The sequence below is a fragment of the Artemia franciscana genome, chromosome 21 (assembly GCF_032884065.1).
Source record: "Artemia franciscana chromosome 21, ASM3288406v1, whole genome shotgun sequence".
Taxonomy (NCBI): Eukaryota; Metazoa; Arthropoda; class Branchiopoda; order Anostraca; family Artemiidae; genus Artemia; species Artemia franciscana.
Genome location: NC_088883.1, coordinates 14039252 through 14058855, shown reverse-complemented (window position 1 = coordinate 14058855; position 19604 = coordinate 14039252). Strand labels below are relative to the sequence as shown.

General features: G+C 36.5%; 1 protein-coding gene across 1 annotated transcript in view; it reads right to left on the bottom strand.

Annotated features, from left to right (window-relative positions):
- Nucleotides 1-19604, bottom strand: part of LOC136041026 (urocanate hydratase-like) — an 88051-nt gene that overhangs the window by 25177 nt on the left and 43270 nt on the right. Inside the window, exons 12-13 of the mRNA XM_065725546.1 lie at nt 18244-18419; nt 8959-9140 (exon numbers count right to left, since the gene is read on the bottom strand). Coding sequence (XP_065581618.1) covers nt 8959-9140; nt 18244-18419 — 358 coding nt within the window. The remainder of the gene's footprint in view (nt 1-8958; nt 9141-18243; nt 18420-19604) is intronic.

Below are 19604 nucleotides of genomic sequence, written 5' to 3'. Positions count from 1 at the left end.
AAACGCTAGTTGTCCAAATAGGGAATTTATTTGATAAGGCTTGTCATCTAAATGGGATAGTAAGTAAGTCTCTTATCTCTGACAAACTGATAGATGCTTTGGCCTATTACAACTACTAAATATTTTTATAAGTCATCGACTTCCTGGATATATTCTATTATTTACTAGACAAATGCAAGGTATAGTCAAGGACAAAATTCCAATGGGGTCATAGTTAATCCCAATTAATAGCCAAGGCAATAGCGTGGTGTTAGTAAAGGATAGTAAAGGGCATTTTTAAAGAATGGAGGGATGGAAAGGATAGTGGAGAATAATGTTCTGTAGACGATATTAATAGATGGTTGTTTTTTTTTTCAGGGGCGATTGTAAAATCTTAGGAAATGGCTCATTTGATCATAGATTTTGAGCTGTTGTGCTCTATCTTAAGTAACGACATGTGTGGTAACCAAATAAAGTGCCATTTTGTCCAATTTATTGAGGAAAACAAGGAGAAATCTGAGATGGCCAACCAGTTTACAACATCAGTTCAACAGCCTTGTATGATATCTCTGTTTCCTGAGGAAATTCTGGCTGACAACGGCATCTTTTATCGCGAAACATATCTATCTCCCACAAATAAAATCAAAAGTATATGTGTGTCCTATAATGTATTACTACACCGTCCTGTGTATTAAATCCTGTATGTATTACTACGATCGTCCGATCACCAAGAAACTTTAAAAACTTGTTGATTACGCTCTTGTAAAGGTCTCAATCCTTATGGGAATCAAACCTCCCCCCCCCATCCCACCGCAGACACTCTTAATACTTTTCACGCTGAATGACATTAGATACACCTGAACACAAATACTTGACAGTTGTTTCCGTCCTCATTATTTACATTTTCTGGGTATTAATTATCCAACAACGCCTGACTGGTAAATTAAATAATATTTTCTTAATGTACACGAGCAAGTTAACAATCCTAACCAAACTTTTGAAATACTTCTACGTTCCAAAATACGATAGCTATTTTACATATGGGGAAAATATTCAAAAGGGGAATTATCAGGGCGGTGGGCGGATTTTCCATGGAAGGGATAATTTTCCGCATGGCGAAAGAATTCTCCAAGAAGGAGGAGTTGTCCGGAGGAGGGAGTTTTCCGCGGGAGAATTTTCCGCGGGGGAATTTTCTGGCCTGAGGAGTTTCCTTGAATTTCGTTTCTTTTGAGATTGCAGCAACGCATGACAGGTAAATAGTTCTATATAAAATGGACTATCTTTTTGGACAATTAGATGCTTAAAACAAAGCCTATATTTGTATTTTCTTGTTGGTTAGCTTGTATTAGGTGTATTTGCTCAGACAGGAGCGGGAATATTTAAGGATTTCGATATGTCTGAAACCTGCCAAATTTTAAGTTTAAATGTTTCAAAAGGCGAGCAACTGATAAATATTTGTTGCATTCTGCTATGTTTTCAGTAAAGTGGAATTCCACGTTTCAGTAAATTCAAACTATAGCATAGAAAACGGGCAAATGATGCCATTGACCACCATGTATAGGGTAATTTCGTTCGTTGTAAGTTCTAGCGTCACTTTTTTGCATTTATAAGAAAGTATTATTTTTAATTTCTCTTCGTTTTTGTTTTACATATAAAGAATTATCTATAAACTTTTTTCTGTGACAATTACGTAAATAATGAAACGTCCCACTGCCTAGGAGTATGGCCTTGGTGTATAGTGGATTTGTATAAGATTCTTTTTCGAAAGGTTCTTTGGTACAATTTTAGTCTGAAAATTGGCGCAGTTTACTTCAAAGTAATGACAACACTGGTTTAATCTACTTGAGATGTTTTCATATAAAAATTTTGCCCGATTTGCACCAAAATTATCGGACTTCAGCAAAAAATGGTTAAAAACGACATTTTTGAGATTCAATTACTTTTAAAACTAAAAACTATTATATAATCGGACCTTCTCAAAATATTTTCTTTTCTTTTCTTTCTCTAAGCATTCCTGGCACATTGCCTCTTGGGAGTGGGAGTATGATGACGTATTTGTCTTTTATTTTTTTAATTTATTATTGAATTAAATGCTGACTAAATCTATCAAACTATCTAATTATATTTTTTATTTGCCCTAAATATACGTACCTTTAGGCACAACCTAAGTTGCTTTATATTGTCTGCTTTACTATAATTGAAATAATAGAAATCGGGCAAAATTGTTTATATGAAAACATCTCAAGTAGATTAAACCAGGGTTGTCATTACTTAGAAGTAAACTGCGCCAATTTTCAGACTAAAATTGTACCACAACAGGATAATTTGTACCACCTGAACGCCAGGTTGAAAATTTGCCTTAAAAAGAAGAAAATTTTCGACAAGCTAAAACTTGAATTGACATCTGATTCCAGCATTGTTAATGGTTTGAAAAACTCATCCTCATCTGGGCCAGATTCTATTCCTAATAAGGTAGTTAAATATATTATTCCTTTCATAGTTTTGCCCCTAACAAAACTTGTTAATCTTTCATTTGAATGTGGAGTTTTTCCGGATGTTCTAAAACATGCTCGGATTATTGTTTTGTATAAGGATGGACTAAGAAATGATCCAGCAAATTATCGACCAATTTCAATTTTATCAGTATTTAGTGAAATCTTTGAAAAGGCTATGCTTTCTCGTCTCCTTACTTTTCTAAAATCTAAAAATTTTCTTCGAGATTTTCAATTTGATTTCCGAATGAGGCGCTCCACTCAACATGCCTGTACGACTCTTTTGAATTTGATACATTCAGCGTTAGATTTGGGATTAATTCTGGCTGCTATATTCCTGGATATTCGTTAGGCATTCGATTCCTTAACCCATGAAATTCTTCGGTCGAAGATGTCACATTTTGGCATAAGAGGAAATGTATTTTCTGAGTTTCACTCTTATTTGAATGATTTGTTAATTTCTGTTGATCCACATTTCTGTTCACCATCAGAAGCGAATTTTATCCCCCGGGGATCAGTTTTAGAGTTTTTCTATTTTTGATTTATGTAAATGATGTTATTTATGAAGTAAAAAAGAAAAAGAACTTATTAATTGCAGTAGACTTTGTCATCCTAAGTCTTCCCTTGCCCATAGTGGCAACCATAGTTCGTCTTCTTCTGATGTCCTTGTTTGTTTTGCTGATGTCAGCACACTTGGCACTTCGAGAAATTGCGAACGAGAGCTTCGATTAAATTCGGAAAATTTGTTCGAGAGAATAAATTTGTGGCTTGATGCTTATTTTTCTTAAGCTAAAATTTTCTAAGTCCAGTTTTTTTGTTTTTTTTTCGCGCGTTTCTCAGGTTTATCTCCATTTATTTGGAATTCACCAACCAAACGGAATAACTCATAAATATAAAGATCGATATGTCCATTTTTAGCGCATTCTTGTTGATGATTAAATGAAGAAAAACAAGTTTTTTTTAACTGAAAGTAAGGAGCGACATTAAAATTTAAAACGAAGAGAACTTACTCCGTATATGAAAGGGGATTTTCCTCCTCAATGCTCCGATCTTTTACCCTAAAGTTTGACTCTTTCGCTTAACTCTATTTTTTAAAACAGTAAAAAACTTTAACGACATTAAAAAACAAACAAACAAATAAACACGCATACGTGATTTGTCTTCAGGGAAAAAATAAGAAATTCCACATTTTTGTAGATAGGAGCTTGAAACTTGTAAACTAGGCTTCTCTGATATGCTGAATCTGATGGTGTGAATTTCGTTAAGATTGTATGACTTTTAGGGGGTTTCCTTCCCTACTTTCCAAAATAAGGCAAATTTTCTCAGGCTCGTACCTTTTGATGGGTAAGACTAAACTTTATGAAACTTATATATTTAAATTAGCATTAAAATGCGATTCGTTTGATGTAACTATTGGTATCCAAATTTTATTTTTTAGAGTTTCAGTTACTATTGAGCAGGGTCGCTCTTTACTGCAGTTCGTTACCACAAACTGTTTAAAAACCTGTCTTTCAAGCATCACGTTGATTTGATTAAAATGAAGATATCCAGGAGTCTCGGTATTTTAAGGAGAATTAAACATACTTTTCCTGGATCAATTTTAAAAATCTTTTTTCACTGCTTGTTCCAATCTTACGTTTCTTACTGTCCAATAGTATGGATGTCAAATTTTCTTCACTGTTAAAACCCCTTTCTAATGTTTATAATAAAGCTAGAAACCTCTTCAGGAAACTAAACGCTAAGGAGTAATCCCATTACTTGATCTCGAGCCTTGAAAAAAAATTACCTTGATAAAAAAACTGTATATTCTTTCATGTGCATGTTTTACATTTTTTTTCTAAGCTTCTTGGTGACCTCCCCCGGTCCCTAAGTGTTCTACCATCTATTACCTCTGATTAGAATAATTGAAATCTTCGCAATACAAAAAGTCACATTCAAGTACCTTTTACTCCTTGTGTAAAGTCAGATTTTAATCCTTTAATGGCGAGTCATATTAAATGGAATAAGTTGCTTGAATCAGCACAAGGTGCCAATCATTTGGTTTGTAAAAAAAAAAATTTAATTCTTTGGCTTCTTAGAAGTTATTTTTTATCTATTTATTTTCTTATATATTCATTATTGTTTTATTGGAGTCTATTTAATCAACTTAATTAATTTAGTCTATTAAATCTATTTCGTTTTGTTTCTATAGTTTTTATTTCATTTATATTTTCTTTTCTTCTTCTTTTTGCTCTTCTCTCTGTGAGCAACTGACTATTTTAATGTTTTTTGTTTTGTTTTTCCTTCCTGAATAAGTGACTCGTTTGTCTTCCGTCTTCCCCCTTCTTTACAAGCCAGTGAACCTTTGGGAGAATAGTAAAATGTAATATTGTGTGTGGATTTCATAATGAATAAATCTTATCTTACCGGAGCCAGTAAAACCAAAATATACAGGAAAAGTTGCACTGATCCCCAAAAATTTCCAAATGCACCGTCTTGTGCCAAGACCTCTAAACTGTATCAAAAACAGTAAAATGAAACCGCATCGGCAACGCTGGATTAAACCCTTTTCTTCCAAACTTACGTAAATTTAACTTCGTGTCCCAGTTTTTCGCTAGATCGGTAAGAATTTTTATGATTGCAGTAATGAGGGTTACTTCGGACTGTGGGATTTCCATAGTACCTGAATTGAAATTTATTGTGACAAATTCCATATTTATGCTCAGAATTTCAAATATAGACTTTTTATTTTGTAGTTAACGGTCGCTGTATCAGATAGAGGTTTTGCGGTTAAATTGTATTCCTATCAAAAGGTCGCATCTTTACTTTATTTATGCAGAAAAAAGGGGGGCATATTTTTTAGAGATCACAAATTACCCGCTGATTGCATTTTTTATGTAACTCGTAAAATTGTTTAAAGCAACACCAAGTTTTTACATTGACTTTAAAAGGGGCTGAGCCACCCGGCTGTGATAATTAAAAGTTGCGACGTACGCCATTTTTGTAACTTTTCAAAAGAGCTAAAAAATGAAAAAAAACTTTGTCGGCTGTGCTCGCTCTGAAGGATGAGTTTAATGGGGATAAAAGGAATATATTCTAGACCCACTTTTTATGTTCTTTTTAGTGGTATAAATTAAATTCAAGTATTCCGAGCGAATTAAAAAATTCTTCAATTTTATGGCGTATGTCTCCCTTTTCCTTGACAAAAAGGAGACAATTGTCAGGTCCCCATGTTATAGCTCCATAAGATAATCCTCTTCTGTCATTCTTAATTGCAACAAGACCTAATAAAGAGTTATACACCACTTAGAGGCTTATGTCTCTTTTCATCTCCGTAACGGTACAAGATAGGACAATTCTAACTGCAGCATTCGATTCCTCGTGCTTTGTTTGCCCATGGCACATATATAACTCATTTTCGACCAAAATTGCATATATCGCACTTTTAATTATCACATTTGCACCGGAATCTGTTATGGTTTCACCGAGGATCAACTAAAAATATGAATTAAGGGGGTAACTATCTTGTGAATGATTTATCCTGTAGCACATGATTTCACCTCATTCATTTCTTTCGCCCAATCCTGGATTTTAGTACTTTCCTGAATAAAAAAAAACTTTCATCACAGACACATTCAAACGTTCATCGGTGCAAACTTGAACTCGCAACGACGCAAGGGTCTCATCAAGGACCAAACAAAAATATGAATAAAGCGGGTAACTATTTTGTGAATGATTTATTCTGTAGCATATGCTTTCACCTACTTCATCTATTTCGCCAAATCCTGGTTCTTAGGACTTGACTGAATAAGAAAAAAACTTTTATCCCAAAGGTATTCAAGCGTTTATCAGTGCAAACCTGAACGTTATCACTGAGAAAATATAGCAAACATATTGATACCCTACCTACTTATGAGGGTAATTCCACTTAGAGGAGTCTTAGTCCTGCTCCAAATCTGAAATTTTTAGGGTAAAAATATAAAAATAAAATTATTTCTATGGTATTTGCAATAATACTAACTTAAACTAAAATGATGCTCCTATAGAGATTACCTTCATTGAAGATCACATTCCCTAAAATGTTCTGATAACATATTTTATTCAATCAGTGTAATACTAGTTAGTCTTTACGAAGATCGTGTCAACTAGTTAAAGCTCAGAGGCAATAGAAATTGTCTAATACTGTATATGATGTGCCACTAAGGCTTGTCTTGAGTTTCTTTGAAAAAGTTTTATGATTCCACAAATGTGCCCAGTAGACAATTGCAAGCATTTTATCTACTGATTGACTTTCAAAACTAGCTGAAAATTTTAATGTTTAAAGCAAATTCGACTAAAACAGCCCATCCATTCTTGAATTATTGACAGCCAAACGTCGGTACCAGCTCTTTTTACCCTGCTAAGAAGATCTTTGGCATCATGATCCGAAGGAAGCAAGTTGGTGATACTAAACACTGGAATATGGCAAACCCGAAACACTAAAAACCCCAGTGGCTCTTTTCAATTTTCTAAAAATTTGAAGCTGAGTCACTTTTAGCAATCTTCTGTTGCATTCCTATTCAAAATCTATCTCTTCTTTTTCTGTAATTCTTGTATATGATTTGTAAACCACTTGTCGGTCTGAGTATTTTAAAGTTTTGAAAATGAACTTAAATCTGGTGAAAATTTAACTTTAGGGTTGGAAAGGGAGAGGTGGAAAAAACTGTTATCCGAAAGGTGTGAAAGAGATTAAATGTCAATTACATCCTTTAATCGGGTATACATTGACAGAAAATTATCAAATTTCCCAACCCCCCTCCAAAAAAGGCTCTAAGAAATTTTAGTCGAGGAGAACCTAATAAGAGATTTTGAATTCTAAAATATAATCAACTTACAATACCAACAACCAGCGACACCACGAAGGTGGTCCATTCGGGTGCATCAGCTTTCTTTCAGCTTCCTCGTACTCTTTATCAACCTTTTCAACTCACCCCATCCGCTAATTAGAACCATACATATTTGCTTCTTCCCTCAAGGATTAAAAATCTGGTTTGGCCATCATGTCTTTTATGGTTATCAAATTGCCTTACTTTTTTCCTAATTTATCTTCTGACTATGTATATTATTTAATCTGATTTTCGAGAAAAATACCCCATCTTTCTGGCGTTTTAGTATTTTTTTAAAATACTTCGCATTTCTAATCTTTAGAGCTCTGTTTTCTAAAAAAAAACAGATAGTAAAAAAAAGTATGTAACCAAACTCTTTCAATTCAGAAAACAACTATGACTTTTTACCAACAACGCTAGAACTTTACGTGTTGTCTCAATTGGATTATTTAGTTTGCCCTAGCCAATTAATGTTACGGTGCGGTGATGAAACTGGTTAAATATCGCCCAGAAACGATTTTCAAAAGGCTGAGGAAGATTTGTTATTAATGCTTTTCAAAGGAATTTTCTAAGGATAGTCCAGGGTCTCCTATAACTGACGATATATCAAGCAATAGACTGTAGGGAAAATGCATCCTAATCCCATTTTCTAGGGTTAAGCGCTCTCTAGCTTTCTAAGAACTTTCCAGGGCTCTTATAATGAAAGAAAGGTTAATAAAACTAGGCCACTTTCTACGGATGAAGTATGACAGATTACCAAAGACTGGGCTTTTCTTATCCATTTGGGACTAAACGAAAAGCTTGTCGTTCCCGGATGGAGTGGGAAAATGTCATAAAGGAATAATCTAAAGGAAATTGGAACTTTATGGGAGGGAGCAAAGAAGTGGTGCTTTGACGAATTAGGATGGAGATAGAGCATGCGCAACTGTTCTAGTCATTTAATGATGCAGTGAGCTGCTAGTAATAGTGCTGTTTATGTTTAGGGACAAACGCGTCACCATTTGGCGGTATGTTCTCTGAACCTCAGCTACAGAATAAACAGCATTCAGTCAAAAGTTACATATAAATAGCTATACGACTTACGCTCGATAGCCCTTTAGCCCTTTTTGGGCCACAATCGGTGTTTCGCGGGACAAAACGACAGAAATAGGTCCTATTTTATGCCAAGATCTCTTTTGTTATTTTAAAAAGGTACTAAAAATTTAAATACCGTTGGAATGACCCCTCTCCCGAACGATAACTTCGGAAAAACAAAAATCAAATAAAGACACATCCCCGACCATACTTCTTGGAAAAAAGATAAAATTTCACTTTTCTAGATAGGGGTTTCTGTCCCCCCTCCTCCCAGGTTTCAAGCATGTTTAATTTAATGATATAACTTTAATCAGCATCACTAATCCTTTGGTGTTGTTGGGGGAATGTCCTTCTTTTCTAAATTATGCAGACGTTTGTAGGCTTATAACTATTCATAAGCAAACCTAAAATTTTTGAATTTTCCACAAAACAAAAAGATTTATTTTACACAAATTGTTACCAGTACTCTAGTTTGTAATTCCTATGGTTTTAATTTCTATAGACAAAGGCTGCTTTTCGTTAACCCGTTTATTATTATGAGTGGCTTAATGTTTTTAGAAGCAACTCACCATCCAACTCCTCCTCCATTATGTAGAGCCACCCATGTGGCGCCACGGATAGCATCACCAACAAAGTTCTGAACTGCCATATCTGCTGTAAAAGCAGATCCATCGTACACATTTGATGTTTCCCTAAACGGGCTATCAGTTCCACTTACGTCGTGGTGGTCTCGGCTTACAATAACGCAATCCTATAAATGAAAAATATAAGTCTCTTGAAAGAGAATAGGAATTGCTGTCTAATCGACGGCTCAGACGGCGTTCCTAAAGTTCGTAAAGTCGTTCGCAAACTGTGTTTCCGCGAAGTTTTCACGACTCATATAAGCCTTGTACTTTACGTGCGTTTTGAGCAGCAAACTATTCAAATTTCTGAAGCATTATATATTTCGCAGAAAAAGTATTGAAGAAATAAGGGGCTTGGGATGTGAGTATAGTTTAATGAGGCATAAGAGCTTGTTATATATTCTGTTTTCACGATCCGGCATATCAAGATTTTTCCTACTTTCTTGTGAAGTTGACAGTGTTTTCAATGCAGATCCTGTCTTTGTGTTTTCCTTGAGTATATGACAGGCTTTTCTCAGACTAGAGAAATCAGCATATCTTCAGTTTCCTGATTCCATATTTCCTAATCTGTTTAAAAGTTTTGCTCTGGAACTCTTTCCCTATTGGTCAACTTTATGAACTTTGCGAAAAAAGTTAACTAAAGATTCAAACAGTTCGTGGTAACGAACTGTAGTAAGGGGCGACCCGGCTCAATAGTGACCAAAACTCTAAAAAATGGAATTTGATACCATTAGCTACATCAAAATAATCACATTTTAATGCTGATTTTAAATATATAAGTTTCATCAAGTTTAGTCTTACCCATCAAAAGTTACGAGCCTGAGAAAATTTGCTTTATATTAGAAAATAGGAGGAAACACCCCCAAGAAGTCATAGAATCTTAACGAAAATTACACCATCAGATTCAGCGTATCAGAGAACCCTACTGTAGAGGTTTCAAGGTCCTAGCTACAAAAATGTGAAATTCTGTATTTTTTGCCAGAAGGCAGATCACGGATGCGTGTTTATTTGTTTGTTTGTTTTTTTGTTTTTGTTTTGTTTTTTTCCAGGGGTGATCGTATCGACCCAGTTGTCCTAGAATGTTGCGAGAGTGCTCATTCTAACGCAAATGAAAAGTTCTAGTGCCCTTTTTGAGTGACCAAAAAATTGGAGGGCACCTAGGCCCCCTCCCACGCTAATTATTTCCCCAAAGTCAACGAATCAAAATTCTGAGATAGCCATTTTATTGAGCGTAGTCAAAAAACCTTATAACTATGTCTTTGGGGACGACTTACTCCCCCACAGTCCCCGTGGGAGGGGCTACAAGTTACAAACTTTGACCAGTGCTTACATACAGTAATGGCTATTGGGAAGTGTACAGGCGTTTTCAGGAGGATTTATTGGTTGGGAGAGGGATTGAGAAGAGGGGGATATGCTGGGGAAACTTTCAATCGAGGAATTTGTCATGGGGGAAGAAAATTTCCATGAAGGGAGCGCAGGATTTACTAGCAGTATTTAAAAAAAAACATTGAAAAAAATAAATATGAAATTTTTTTTCAGCTGAAAGTAAGGAGCAGCATTAGAACTTAAAACGAACAGAAATTATTACCCATATGAGGGGCTCACTCCTCCTAATACCTCGCTCTTTACGCTAAAGTATTTTTAGTAATGTCAACTATTTATTCTACGGCTTTTGTGATTCAGGGGTCATTCTTAATGAATTGGGACAAAATTTAAGATTTAGTGTAAAGAGAGAGATACTGAGAAGGGGGCGAACCCTCTCATATATGTAATAAAAACATGAGAATAAAAAGTTTTTTACGTAAGTTAATTTATAAGTTACTTATATCTTTAACTATAAAAAAGATTCGTAAAAAATTAAAAGTTCTAGTTGCCTTTTTAATTAACCAAAAAATTGGAGGGCAGCTAGGCTTCCTACCCCGCTCTTTTTTTCTCAAAATCATTCGATCAAAATTATGAGAAAGCCATTTAGCAAAAAAAAAAATATCCAAATTTCGTTTTAATTATTCCTCTGCGGAGAGCCAAAATCAAAACATGTATTGATTCAGAAACGTTCAGAAATTAAATATAAAAAACAAGTTTTTCAACTGAGAGTAAGAAGCGACATTAAAAGGAGAGTTGAGAGAAAGAGTCAAACTTTTGCGTAAAGAGCGAGGCGTTGATGAGGAAGCAGTCCCTTTCATGTACGAAGTAATTTCTGTTCGTTTTAAGTTTTAATGTCGCTCCTTACTTTCAGTTGAAAAAACTGTTTTTTTTTATTTAATTTTTGCTTTAATGCCTGCTCACGTAAAGGTTTACGGAAGGTTAACGAAGCAACTTTACGAACTTTGCGAACGACTTAACGAACTTTACGAACACCGTCTGAGCCGTCTGTAAGTGTTTTTTTCACCTTAATTTCTACAAAAACTGGAAAAAAATTAATTGAAAATAGAAAGTTTAGTGCTAGCAAACAGGATGGAATCGTCTGTAAGGAACTTGACGAGGGGGGGTGCACCTTACTTTGGATAAAATTTCCACGGAGGAGTATTCCGTGAGGGGAAGGAGTATATTTCATAAAGGGGAGCCAGATTTACCGGCATTATTTGAAAAATGAACAAAAATTGATCCATATATGAAAGGTTGCCCCCTCCTCAATACTCTGCTCCTACTCTAAAGTTTGCCTGTTTGTCCCAAATTCTTAAGAACCTCTACTGAAACACTGGAGCCGTTTGATTAGAACAGAAAGCTATTTTTTAAGGTGCTAACAGCTTTAGCGTAAAGAACAAGGTATTGAGGGGGGCAGCCTTTCACATACGGAATAAATCTGCCTCCAATAGTTGAAAAAGACTCATAAATTAAATATAAAAAAGTTTTTTTTTAAATGAAAGTAGGGAATAAAATTAAAACTTAAAACGAAGAGAAATTATTCCGTATGTGAAATAGTCAGGGCGCCAGATTCTGTATCGTGCACCCACCCATGCTGGAAGGTACAAAAAGGCTGAGGATGGGTCCTAGGGTAGTCGACCATTCTGACAACGAATGTTGCAGGGTGCATGTTCGCCGTTGGGGCGTTTCTGAGATATAGGCCAAAAACGCCAAATTTAGCTTATAACTAAGTGTGACGATTGAGGATTTTCTGCGAGTTATTAGGTTGAGGAATCTGGCATAATGTCATATCAATCGAAAGAAGAGATCTAGATTTACAAGAATGTAATTTTTAAATTGAAAAAAAAAACTAATTTCTTCTCTATTTACTACAATTTCAAAATAAGTGCTGAAAAATTCGACAAATATCTCAAAGAAAGGCTAAAAACTCGAAGTTTCTTCAAGGTAACAAACTTTTTTTTCATATTCGAAAAGAAAGTTCATTCAATTCCGTACAATTTGAGCTAAAAAATATATAAACTATTTCATTTTTAAAAGGTCTGCGATATTTTTTTTTGTAGTGTCACTGAAATGATCACTAGCTGTATCATGAAAAGGGACATAATTTTTTTTTCTTCAAATGGTAGGAATACTTCAAACTTCCTAACTGTTTAAAATTTGTAACTTTTACTTAGAAATAAAATAGGTTTATGGACGAATATGTTTTCTGGTGTACTAAGGCGTCTGCAATTACCTTTTTGGGAAGACCATTCAGCAACGATAGAAGCAATCTTTCCGCGAAGGATTTGACTGTTTCAAACCTAGCAGGTCGATATGACCTTATCTGGGACATTAGGTCAATGATGTGTACTGTAGCTGATGTTGTTTCTTTGGATTTCAAAGTCGCCGGCCAAGCTGCAAGTCCTCCTTTTTTTCTTAGCCAGTTCAACAGCACAGCTTTGTTCCCCGTCCTCATTTTCCAGCCAGAGGATGTCTTGGTTGATTGTTGCGGAAGATGTTCAAAAATGGATGGAGGGAAAGGAAGAATCTCTTTTGTGAGGATCTTTGCAACTGCTTTCTCCTTTACTTCGCCGTAGTTCCACTTATCAGTAATGGTTCTCTTTAAGGCTGTTACTTCAGAGCTCAGGATATCGGTTCTAGGGACACCCTTCACTTTCTGAGTTTTTCTCTCTGAAGGGAAAGTTCGGAGTGCAACCTTTTTCACATCGCCTTTCCTGTTACACAGAAAGTCCTCAACTACCTCTTTACCTTTCGTGGCTACGCAAGTAATATCAGAAATAATCTTCTCATCGTCCACAACTTCTGACTTCACAATATTCACTAGGTCGAAGCCCACTCTGCTGAACGGATTGTCACAAGTAGTGAAAATGTCTCAAACTCTATCTCGCGAAAGTTGTAATCGCGTTGTCGTCGACTGATTGTCTTCGTGATGTTTCAATATCTCAGTGGATTCGTTGACTACTTGCAGGAAACCATTGCTAATGGCAGCGGATATCGGTAAGGTAAGAATCCAAGCTTCAATCTGTCTCTCACCCATTTTTTCTCCTATTATTCCGGCCGTTGTCTTTGCATCCTTGTTCACTGTAAATTCCAATATTTGATCGGACCAGGCGGCCGTGAACCTGGTGTGCGTTCTCTTCACTGCGAAGTATCCTTTCATGAACTTCCTGTGTACATCAGGAAAGGTTTGTGGTAAACTCTGCATGTCTGATAGGTACTGTATGAGACATCTTGTACACTGAGGATGGTCAGCCGCCGCAAAGTATGGCAACATCCGACCAGTTGCTGTCAAATAAGACTCCCAGTTACATCTTGTACAAAATGAATGAATTGTATCTCTATTTCAAGTATTTTCAAGAGCTTCCGCCAGAAAGCAAACGTGGGCGACGCGTTTCGCAGGGTGTCGAAGGTGTTCATTATGGGAGCCAAAATGATTAAGGTATCAGTTGCCTCCTGAAGTGCAGTTCGCGCGTTAGCACCGTTTGCCAATGAAGTCCTGAATAACTCAATGGCACTACCCGGCTGGTCCAGACGGGATACGTCTTCTTATGCTTCGGAGTAATACTGATCCAAGGACTCCCAGTAGAGGGCTAGCAAGACCTCGTGCAGTATACAGTAGGCATTGATAGCTTGATAGTAGCATTCCCCTTGAAACACCTTTTCGCAAGAACCAGGAAGCAGCAGCTTTGCCTGCACTATAATCTCTTTGAGCTGTACATTATCTTGCCAACTGCCTTGACATAGTTGAGCAGGAGGTAGATGCCTCCCATTCGTAGGATTACGTTTTTTAAGTCATCCAGGTATTTACTTTTCAATCCTGTGCTAGCTGATAAATGAAGAGATCTTGCGTGATCCTCGTATTGTCACATCTGACAGCTTTACTTTGAACGTTCGCAGAGATTTTTCGACTATTGAATGGTTATTTGGTGCTTCATGAAGGAAAGGCAAGTAAAACACGTTGCTTTTAGGAACATTTTCCTTCGAGACTTTACTGCAAATCGTTCGATAGCTTGGTAACGGCGGGGGACTTTCTTCTGTGGTCACAAGCTGTGTTGGGCATTCTCTAGCCAGCATTATTGCCTTGTCCAGGTGTCAAATTTCTCTTGGAGTCTCGAGAAGTAAGTTAACAGGAAGGAGTTCTTTCTCGATCATCGTTTTCCTTAAGATCTTCGATCCCTGAAACTTGATTTCAAGCTTTTCTTTCGGTAGACATTCAACTGACCTGTTTCTCTGGCGCTTAGATGACACGGTGACTTTTGATTGGGTATCCTTTTAGAGCTCCAAGGTCTGCACCATTGCCATACTAGTAATATGAGTCGATGTGCCATCGACGGAGGACCATAGAAAGTCGAGGTTGTCATGCATGAATTGGATCAAAGAATCATTATCTTTTATTATGCCAGGAGGAACATAGAGGTTGTCTGCTGTGATGTGAGTCCTCATTTCGTCTACTGCTGTTGCTAGGAGTCGTCGAATGGTATCGTACGATGCCCCAGAACCACTTTTATTCAGAACTTGAAGAATATCTCTGCTTCGAGTTTTATGATAAACATAAACTGAAAGCCCAATATGTTTCGGGGTTTCGACGTAAAACCCGGAAAATAAAATATCTTGGGCGATGTTCATAAGTCTTTGTTCTGTTTTCGGCATACAGTCTTGTTTTACCCCTGGATTGTCCCACGGTTCTTCTGCTTCAAGAAGGTAAACAAGAAAGTTGTGGAGCTCTTTTGGTATCATTTGGGATATCTGGTCAGGTGTTATTTGTACATCTTCTGCTTTGGCGTTTAGCTTCTAATCAGTGATTGCTCGCTTCAAAATCTTGGCTGCAATGAATAGTGTATTTCTATCCTGATTGCCAAACACTGAACTATTTCTAGCGCTACACCGGCGCGATGGAGCCCGCGATCCAGTGCTTTGGTTGCCTGAAAGTGGTCTGCTGTCTCCGTTCACTGAAACTTGTTCTGGTTTAACTGAGTTCCTTAAGGCCAAGCGCTATTTGAAACTAATCTCAAACTCTGCATCGGAGTCCCTGGATTGGGCTGTCACCACTGGCAAGATATCTGGAAAATAGCTCGAATCACTACTGCTACCATCTTCTTCCGACCCCACACGCACAAACTCCTCTTCGACGGTTCGCTGAACACTGTTCATAGCAACGATTAAACTCTCAGCAGAAATTTTCTCGTGAAGAAAAAGATGTCAGAGTGCTGCGAAATGACGCTCAGAGAAATTCCGTAATGGTGTAAAAGTCTTCTTTTCAAGTGGGTTGACTGATAGTTTCTTCTGATTTTTGAGTCTGTTCTAGAAAAATTTTACACTCCTTTTGCCAGCCAACTTTACAACACAAAAAGTGCTTTTAAAAATTCTATTTCTTTCATTTTTTTTTTTTTTGACCTTCCAAATTTGTGTCATATTCTTCATTATCATCCATCAGCAAATCAGTATTTGCGTCAGAATCACATGTTGAATTAACCTGAAAAGGCTGTTCTTTTTTTCTTGGCCTACCTGACTCACTTTTCTTTTTCATCTTGTGCTTATCAATTTCTTCTGCTTAGCTCATCAATCAACTTCCCGCTAGGTAGCAGGCTACTAAAAAAAAATTCCTATTATCGGGTACACTCGCTAAAAAAGTTGCAGACCCCACCAGATACAATTATTTAAACTTCTTTCTTAGCTCAATGGGTTTGGAATTAAACGGGCTTTCTTTTTTAATATAAAAGATAATTATAATTTATCTTGAAAAAATTTCGAGTTTCTAGCTTTTCTGTTAGAAATTTGTTGACAAAAAACTGATTTTTTTGAAACTTCAGTAAAAAGTGTACTACTTTTTGTTTTAACAAACAAAAATCAATATTCGTGTAGCCCCAAGTCTGTTCTTTCTATTAGTGTAAGAGTACGCTGGATTCCACCAATCTTATCTGTAAAAAAAAATAGAATTGTCGAACCCCATTATAGGCCAAATTTTGTGTTTTTGGCCTATACCTCAGAAAGGCCCCAACGGCGAACATGCGCCCTACAATATTCGTTTTCAGCATGGTCGACTACTATGGGATCCACCCTTAACATTTTTGTACCTTCCGGCACGGGTACTAACTGAAATAAGCGAGATACAAAATCTGGCGCTCTGATTAGAAGGGGCTGTCCCTTTCTCAACGCTTCGCTCATTACGCTAAAGTTTTTTTTTTAAGTAGAGTTGTGATAACGATTCAAACTTTAGCGTAAAGGGTTAGGCTTTGAGGAGGGGACAGCCCCTTTCATATGCGAAATAATTTCCGTTTGTTTTAAGTTTTAAAGTTGCTCCCTACTTTCAGATAAAAAATAAACCTGCTTTTTTATGTAAATAGCTTACTAAGGCGGCCTAGGACACTCAATCAGACTGACTGCCTATAATTGGGAGGAAAAATTAGACCGAAAAAACCACTTTTGGTACTAGTCATGCATTGGTAAGCTTTATCGCCATCTGTATGAGAAAAATATAAGTTTTGAGCCTTTATAACTAAAAATATCTATTTTTGTGGAAACTGAAATAACAGTCATTTCTTTTCTAATGAAAACCACATATGTGTTTTATGTGGACCAAGAATTATTCTAAATTTATCAAGATCAGCTTACATTTTTTCGATTTTTTTTACTTCTGGGTGTACTTTTTAACTATATCTCTATAGGCGCTTTGATACAACCTCTCAGATAACTTTCTTCATAGCTTTCATCACCCCAATATTTGCTCATTATTCTAGTAGCGATTATTTATGCTATATTTATATCGGTAATCATCATCATTATGATAACACTTCTTGATCTTTCTAGTTGGGCAGCATTTTACTTCCTATTAAACCTATGTTTAACCGCTTGAACTCTAATCAGTCTTTGCTATTATTTTTTCGTCCAGTGATCCCCATTTTCGGCCAGTTGTCTTTAACGGCACCTTTTTGCACATATCATCCGCCTTTATACATCTTTTATCCTTCCACAGCTTGAGTATGCTTGCCCGGTGTGGCATTTTGGTCTTACGGTGGATCAGTCCGATGGACTAGAGATTATCCAGAAGAGAACCCTGAGAATTATTTACGATCAGGGCAAAGTGCCTTACATTCTCCTCCTCAAGGAATTCCGCCTCCCTACCATGGCAGCCCGACGTGTTAACTCTTTGTACCGATTTCGGAAACAATCTGCATTGTAACCCACACTTTCAATGTATACTCCCAGTCCATAATTGCCCTCCAAAGCCCTGTTTACCCCGAACAAAAGCAAAAAAAAACACTTTTAAATACTATTAATGCAAGAACTGAGCGCTACAGAAAGAGCTTTGTGCCAGCGTTTGTTGAAATCATAAATAAATGAAATTTTTAATGTATTACGCCAATGTGTCATTTATATTGTTAATATGTCAGTTTTGTTGTTTCATTTTTATCTGACAGGCCAGTTGGATTCATCGGTGTATGTTTTTTATAATGTACCTATGTTTTTACTTATGCCCCCATTTTTTTTTCATTTTTTCATTGTACTCACTGTATTTGACAGACCAGTTTGATTGACAGGCCATCGCTCTAGGCAAAGTTTTTTTATATTTCACTTATGTGCTTATGTAGGCTAGCTGATTGAAGGCAACAAGTTCGGCAGTTTTATGTTGTGAGAGTTTGCTTGATAATAAAGTACTTCTATTCTATTCATTTTTTTTTAATAAACTGAACCTTCTGATGTTTCAGATATTTAACTTAGCCTTTGCCTTTTCATCGTACTTTTTACATTTTTTTATTAATTTAAAACGAAAGCAAGGGCTACAAATTTAAATTGGAAAGGGCCGTGGGTCACCAGTTGACAATTCCAGTCTGATCCTATACAGGCGTCACTACTCTAAATACTTACTGATATTTCTTTATTTTTTATGGCTTCGTTGAAAGCAATGGCTATTGCTGCTCGGGCTCTTTGATCAGCATACAAAATTCTGGCCTGAGAGCCAACGACCAAGTTGTTTTTTCCTGCCTCTCGGATCCAGTGAAGATTATCCTCATATTGCTGTTTCACCGATGGGTCAAGTCCCTCTAATGAGAAAAAAAAATGTGATTCAAATATACTTTCTAAAATTAGGGGAAAATTCTTTGAAAAAAAATTCACATTTTTAAATAGACAATTTCAAAGATTAGGAAAAAGTATGAACACACAAGTATTAAAAGATGAGTATGCGCATGCTATGAGCAAACTCATTGAGTGAAGCCCATGATATTTGAGCCAACAGTTAATTAACCTACTTCTGGGTGTGTTTTACTTCATTTGAGTCTATTTATGCATTTATATAGTGAAACAATAATTCCCATACAAAAAGTATAATCAAGCAGCTCGTGGTATCTTAGTGAAAATCACACCATCAGATTCAGAGTACCAGAAAACTCCATTGTGGAAGTTTCAAGCTCCTATATACAAGAATGCGCAATTTTACATTATTTTTTTTTTTTCAGAAGAAAGATCCTTTCAGGGGTGATCGTATAGAACAAATTTTCCTAGGAGATCGGGAAAGAGTGCATTCAAATGGAAATTAAAAGCTCTAGTGCCATTTTAAAATGACCAAAAACATTGGAGGGCAATAGCCCCCTCCCATATCCCTCTTTTCCCCTAAGCTATCCGATCAAAATTTTTAGGTAGCCATTTTGTTTAGCATAGTTGAAAGATCCAAAAACTATGCCTTTAGGGGTAAAATACCCCCCAGCAGTCCAGGGGCCTAATTTAATATAGTGCAGAGGGGGTACAAATGCCCCTTCCAGATCTCGGTTTAGCCCCCCCATACCCGAGTTTGACCCTCCAGGTGAAATTTAGTTCCTTCCAAAATCTTGTCAAAACAAAGATATACCAGAATAATTCAAGCATCAACAGAAACAGATCAGTTTTCTTTATACATCGTTACCTTTATAGTGCTATAAAGTAACTTTATAGTGCTTTTATAGTACTAAAAAGTGTCTTTATGCTACCGAGTGGCTTATTTTTTTAGTTTTTACTGTCACTTTCACTTGATTTCACAAATTGGCACCAACTTTGCCCCCTTTAGAATGTTGATGGAATTACGCCATTGCCAGAGTCCGTGGGGAGAGGCCTGTAAGTTATGAGTTCTGCCCATTGTTTACGTATAGTATTTTTTGGGGGGAAGTATAAAGACATTTTTCGCGAGGTGGGATTTGTGCTTGGGGTGGGTTTCTATAGGGCGAAATTTGCTTCGGGAGGGAGATTTCTGGGAA